The sequence below is a fragment of the Mus caroli genome, chromosome X, assembly GCF_900094665.2.
Source record: "Mus caroli chromosome X, CAROLI_EIJ_v1.1, whole genome shotgun sequence".
In the NCBI taxonomy this organism is placed as follows: domain Eukaryota; kingdom Metazoa; phylum Chordata; class Mammalia; order Rodentia; family Muridae; genus Mus; species Mus caroli.
Window position 1 is genome coordinate 134,455,783 of NC_034589.1, and position 7,136 is coordinate 134,462,918.

General features: G+C 34.9%; 1 protein-coding gene across 1 annotated transcript; it reads right to left on the reverse strand.

The window, feature by feature from the left end:
* Window positions 1–5,710: 5,710 nt before the first annotated feature.
* On the reverse strand, window positions 5,711–6,658 carry LOC110287289 (olfactory receptor 5B2-like). The gene has a single exon (XM_021153945.1). It carries the CDS (start codon window positions 6,653–6,655, stop codon window positions 5,711–5,713), a length of 945 nt encoding a protein of 314 aa, XP_021009604.1. The 5' UTR covers window positions 6,656–6,658.
* Between the last annotated feature and the right edge of the window lie 478 nt (window positions 6,659–7,136).

Below are 7,136 nucleotides of genomic sequence, written 5' to 3' on the forward strand. Positions count from 1 at the left end.
CTGCTATACCTGGCTATAGTGAAGATTCCTGTCTCAGTGGGATTCCATAACTCTCTCATGGTAAAACCACCTTTTAGCTAGGCCATTGTGTATTCCCTTGTTTGGGTAAGTCTGGCTAAGTATCACTCTGCAGACTAGACCTGAGCTATTCTAGCTCCGTTCTTTGTAATGCCTACAATGTCTCTTCCAAGCTCCTCAGCTTCAAACATTTTCTAGGACATTGGAACACTGGTGGAGGCTTACCTATGTCAGAATTCAATCTTTAAAGACACTTATAATAAAGTAATACTAAAAGAGAGCACATGGATCCATACACCAAACTAATGCATGTTGTGCTCATCTCGTCCGACAAGGAAAAAAGCAACATGGTCGGATTATTCTTAACAGCTTTATTTCAGGAACACCTCGATGGTACGGGAACTCCGGGAACCCAGGGAGCACTGCTTATATACACCCCAGCACTGGGGAAGGCTATGTGTCCTCCTGGGATTGGTCAGTCTGACGGCACTTTAATTTGTATGCACCCGCTCAGGAGGGGTTGGCACCACATTAGGGCTAGTGCCTGCGTAGTGGCGTTGTTTACAGCGATGGTGTACCACTGGAGTGCAGTCTTTTAGTCGCCTGCTGCCTACAAACACCGGGATAGGGTATGAGTATATGGGTTATGAGAATGCCAAAGTTCCAGGAGGTTAAGATTTTCTGAAACACTTTGCCTCATGGGTGCTTCCCGGCTTCTTGGCCTGTCAAGAAGGCTACACAGGAGTGTGCATAGCAGTTATTCTATGTTCTAAAAGAAGGTTCTGAAATTCCTGTCTTCCTGTACAGAACTGAAATATAAAGTATAAACTTTTGTATTGTGTAAAGATAGAACTTATCATTCAGTAAATTCTCTAAACTGAATGCTGAAACTGTTTACAGCTTAAGAAAACTAAGGAAAAATTGTAAGTTTGAGTCAAACCAACAACACTAAATATTCAGATGCTTGTTGATAATGGGAAAATCTCTACTGGTGAAAACATATGAGAATAATACAATCCATTCTCCCACCTCTACTGCCTGATGGCCATAATGTAATTAGAAGTCATGAAAAACGACATCTACAGGATAATAGTATGGTGCTATATAATGACAAAATTCATTTTTGTTTTTCAAAAATACCTCACATATGAGGTTGTCACTGTTGTAAAAACAAGATTATTAGTACCAAATGCCTTCTCTGAGGTAGTCACACTAGAAAGGCAAATATGTATAAAACACCAATGGCTGCCTCACAGTAATAAGAAAATTGTTTCATTAACTCTTCACTATTAAATCTCTTCCATCTATATTAATGTAATATCTAAAACCAAAGACTTCTTATAAATAAAAGAAGGGAGAAATAGAAATATTTACATTGTGGTGTTGGCATGGCATTTAATAGGACAGTTTATGTGAAGCCTTACGTAGAATATTTTCTCTCCTGTGTGGAAATAATATTTAGAAATTGTTTTACCTCTAGTAAAAAAATAATATAGAATTAGTTCGTGCCTCTTAACTACAAGTCTACCAAAGTGTTTTGTATCCATCTTCGTGTTGGTCAGCTTTTTAGAAGAATTTACAGATGGGTCCATGCCCAGTCAACTAAAGATACCTTCTTGTGGACCAAGGATACTTCTCTCTCTAACTGTGTTAACCAAAACACTTAATGTTTGTTAGACTCCAAGTCTTCATATACAGAACCATCTCCTTTCTATCTACTTTGAATATCAAGATGTGCAAAGTTGAAAACTAGATATGTCTTCTCATGAGAAGTACTTAATACAAACAAACAAACAAACAAAAAATGATCTGGAAAGCTTCCTTCCACTGGGCTAAGCATAAAAATGTCTATGCCATGTATTTTTTAAAGCTCTACTATTTCAGTGAAGATAAGTTCACATATACCTGTAGTACAGAGTCTAAAAATTCACAATCATGAAAACTGATCCCATTTTGCACTAATTTTTGGGATAGAACAAAGAGTTGAGCTCTGATATACATGGGAAAACAAAGAAAAGAAATATTCAGGAAGAACAAGTATTGGATTTTTTACAGGCCACAAATAAAGGCTAAATGAAATATCTGAATGCATATGTTGTTTGTCTCCATAACCTGGCCCTGTTCCTGCAGAAATAGAAAGAAACCGAGTCATTCATTAGGCAAGATAACAGGACAAGAGCAGCTTGGGAAATTTCTCTCTCTTCAATATAGTATTTGTTAGAATAAAGAGCTTAATTCATTATGAACCACAAAATTAGTTCTTGGATATGGTCTATACAAAAGTATTGAACACTATTCATCAACTTGTCATGAACCCTCCTAAAATAATATTTTTCTATGAAAAAATAACCAAGAAATGCAATAAGCACCGTGAATCCCAATCAAGAGAAAAAAAATACACCATGTAAAGAGAGAATAAAACAAAATACATTCTTTAAACTTTATTATAAACACTATATGTATAGGTTTGTACATATAAATTACATGATTTTCAATGTATGTCAGTTACACAGTTCATAATGAGATTGATTATGACATTCTTGGGGACCCTTACTGTTGTTTAACCCTCATATCTCCTTCATCTATATCTATGCCCTTCCCAACACAGGTTTTCCTAAACATATATGCTGTCTTTAAAATAAGTTTGAAGAGAAAGAATTTATTTTTAATGAAAAAGCACTTAATTGTCATGATATGATTGCACAAGATATCAGGACTTGTCAAATGCTAGGCAAATTCATTTCTTTGAATGATATATAAGGCTCATTCCTTAATAAGTTTCACATGTACACTGTGTTCTGGCCCATAAAAAAGCATTTATATATTTTTTTCAATTTTTATTACATATTTTCTTCATTTACATTTCAAATGCTATCCCAAAAGTCTCCTATACCCTCCCCCCTCTCCCTGCTCCCCTACCTACCCACTCCCACTTATTGGCACTAGTGTTCCCCTGTGCTGGAGCATATAAAGTTTGCAAGACCAAGAGACCTGTCTTTCTAATGATGGCCAAGTAGGCCATCTTCTGCTACATATGCAGCTAGAGATATGAGCTCTGGGGTTACTGGTTAGTTCATATTGTTGTTCCACCTATAGGGTTGCAGATACCTTCAATGCCTTGGGTTCTTTAAGTCCTCCATTGGGGCTCCTGTGTTCCATCCAATAGATGACTGTGAGCATCCACTTCTGTATTTGCCAGGCAGTGGCATAGCCTCACACAAGACAGCTGTATCAGGGTCCTTTCAACAAAATCTTGCTGGCATGTGGAATAGTGTCTGCGTTTTCTGGCTGATTATGGGATGGATCCGAGGGTGGGGCAGTCTCTGGATGGTACCTCCTTCAGTCTTAGCTCCAAACTCTGTCTCTGTAACTCCTTCCATGGGTATTTTGTTCCCCATTCTAAGAAGGAATGAAGTATCCATCCATTGGTCTTCCAACTTCTTGATTTTCTTCTGTTTTGCAAATTGTATCTTGGGTATTCTATGTTTCTGAGCTAATAGCCACTTATCAGTGAGTGCATATCAAGTGACTTATTTGTGATTGGGTTACCTGTTTCAGGATAATATCCTCCAGATACATCCATTTGCCCAAGAATCTCATAAATTCATTGTTTTTAATAGCTGAGTAGTATTCAATTGTGTAAATGTATCACATTTTCTGTATCCATTCCTCTGCTGAGGGACATCTGGGTTCTTTCCAGCTACTGGCTATTATAAATAAGGCTGCTATGAACATAGTGGAGCCTGTGTTCTGAGAGAAAGCAAAAATTATATCCTAAAAAGTATGTGTTTTCTAGCTGTTTTTTTTTTGTAGCCTTTTTGTAGCCTTTGATAGATACCAGTTTATATGACCTCTAGTTATATTCTGTCCATCAGGCAAAGGAGTTTGCAAAATAAGCTGTATTCTTCTGCTACATTTTCAGCAAAAGAGATTCTTCCATAATCATCAACTAACTGGATATTTAGTGTCATTGTAGGTTTTATTCCATCTCATTGTTTTTCTCTATTATTTTTTTTCCATGAAATCAGTTTTAGGGTTCAAGGTATAGGATATGCTAAGGAATTAAGCTATGGGTTTAATTACTTAAAAATTACACAACTTAAATTAAGCGTTGTACAGGAAGACAGCATATTCTTCAGTAATCTCACAACTGTCCCATTAAGCAGATGAAATAACCAGTCTCAGACTCCTGTGATCACTCAGAAGAATCCCAATTTCATCTTTGCTCGTTCTTTCCGTCTCTGTAATACTTCCTTCCACACACCCACTAATTCACTCTCTTTTGCAATTATTCCTTAAGGAATGAATTAATTTACTTGTTATTTAGCTTTATTTCTCTTATGGAATATTTGCTTCATATTTCCTATAAACAGCAAGCTTACAATAGGGATGATAGAGAGTAGTTATTCTTCTCAGAAAGACATAATTTGATCTGGATATCTGTTCCAGTGATCATAATTAATGTAGCTCTATAGTAACTCTATCCTTAATTTTCTTCTCAAACATTCCTCTGAATCTAATCAAAAAGAACTTTAAGTTGCTATTGTTTTAAATTTGACATCTCTGTATGAATCAAAGTATTATTTAGTAATTAAGGGAAAATATCATTGTCATTTTCATCCTTCTAATGGGTTCTATCTCCACAAATATTCTAGATTTATCTAGATTTTTCATTGTCTTTATTCAGTATTATATTCACTAAAAAGTACAAAGCACAGAGATGAAAATTATTGCTTTGCAAAATAGGCATTTGACGTGGATAAATGCTATACAGAATACAGGACAGGAATAGGTAATTTCGAATTAATGTTTTGTTACTTGACCATTTAATAATTTATTAGCATTTCAGAAATATTTTCTTCAATAAAAATACTACTTAAATGGTCAAAGGATTCCATATGCTATTACTTACAACTATGTAAACAATAAACTACACTGCTTATCCTATAAATTAATATCCTATTTGTTTAATGCAACCTCTATTTCATTTCTGGAACTCAGTATTAGTTAGCTTTGGATAATATGATTTCCCTCATTATGGAAAGTAATCCATTTCTGAGATTATTCTAACCTCAAGATTCAAGATTCCTGTATGACCAAGACCATACAAAATGATGCTATTTAATTTGAAATATTTGGACTCTATTTAAGAAGATGTCAGAGTAAAGATTTATAGTATTCATATGAAAGAATATTTGATTTATGTTAGTTAAGAATATTATACACGGTTTTAACTTTAATCATTAATGAAATACAAGGCCTTGAATTATAAAAAGAGTAAGCCAAGCAAAGTATATACAGTTGAAGGGAAGAAACAGAAAGGGAAAATTACATAATTATACTTCAAAAAATATAAATAGTAATAATAATAATAATAAATTAAGTGAAAATACAACTTGTATCACACACAAATAAAGTGGAAATAAAATATATTTTATAAAATCTTGTGAAACACTATTGCTTTGGAATTTTGAGCACTATAATCTTCATTTAACTATTAAATTGATATTTAAATTCTGGCAAAATATACACCAATTTCACTAACTATTAAAGAAATGGCCAATGCATGAAGACAAAGTTCTCATTAAGAAAAAAGCAGTTGAAAGAAATCATAGACAAGAAATACTTACAAATGAATTCTTCTTCAAAATTTAAAATAAAAAATTTCACAGGGTTGAGAAATATTTTAGAATTAATCGACTAAATGAAATGAAGACATTAGTTTTTCAACAACTTTCTTAAACGCATTTTTTACCTCTTTGTTCCTCAGGCTGTAGACCACAGGGTTCAGCATAGGAATGACCATTGTATAAAACACAGATGCAATTTTGTCTGTGTCCATGGAATGATTGGAGCTGGGCTGTAAGTACATGAATATAAGGGAACCAAAGAAGATAGACACTGTGATGAGATGAGATGCACAGGTAGAGAAGGCCTTCCTCTGTGCTTCAGCTGAACGCATCCTCAGGATTGCAATGAAAATAAGCAGGTAAGTGTTTAAGATAACTAAGAGAGTGAAAACAACATCCAATGTAGCCAAGACAAGCAGTGTAATCTCATTTGTGTGGGTGTCAGAACAAGAAATGTCCAGCAGTGGGGGAATGTCACAGAAAAAGTGATTAATCACGTTGGAATGACAGAAGGAAAGACAAAATGCCAGAGCAACATGGACAGAAGATTGCAAGATTCCACACATGTAGCAGCAGGTGACAATTAGAATGCAGGTGGTACTTGTCATGATGGTAGTATAGTGCAGGGGTTTGCACACTGCAGCATGACGGTCATAGGCCATTGAGGCAAGGATCAAACTTTCAATAGCAATAAAGGCTACAAAGAAGAACATTTGAGCAGCACACCCATTTAATGATATGGTCTTACTTCCTGTGAGAAACCCTTCCATCACCTTGGGGGTTATGGCTGAGGCATAAACACAGTCCACAAGGGAAAGGTTACAGAGGAAAAAGTACATGGGAGTGTGGAGTCGGGAGTCCAGCAGAATCAGCATGATCATCCCAAGATTTCCAAACAGTGCAATCAAATAAATGAGAGTGAAGATCATAAACAAAGGAATCTGAAGCTCTGGAGCATCTGTCAAGCCTACAAGAATAAATTCAGTAACCTCTGAAATATTCTCCATCAAAGTAATTGATGACTAATTATGACAAGTTCCTGGAATAAATAAAGAAATATGATATTTGAATATTGATGGAATTCTAAACTATGACCAAGCACTTTTATTCATTAACTTTTTCTGGTGAAGGACATTGTATATTACGTGATGAAATAATGCTATAGAACTTCAAGTATTTTGCTCATATGGAAGTGATACACATGTATACTCAGATTATTTGATACCAGAGTTGCCTAATATAACTGCAGGGCTCAATTCTGTTTTCATTAAATAGAGTGAAGTGTACTGCACTAAATCATATTGTATTCATTATTATTGCTTGTAATACTTGCATGTATTTTGTATGGTATAGTCATTGAAAGTTAGTAGATATTAGGAAAGTGTGGCTTTTGTTTATTTGTATAACATCTGGAAAATGGATTTGAAATATCAAATATATTCCCTCACCACCTTAAGGATATGCAATTATTGGGGAATCTGATCCTGA

Coding starts and splice junctions, on each gene's coding strand:
- LOC110287289 (XM_021153945.1), bottom strand. CDS start 6,655: ATGGAGAATATTTCAGAGGTTACTGAATTTATTCTTGTAGGCTTGACA.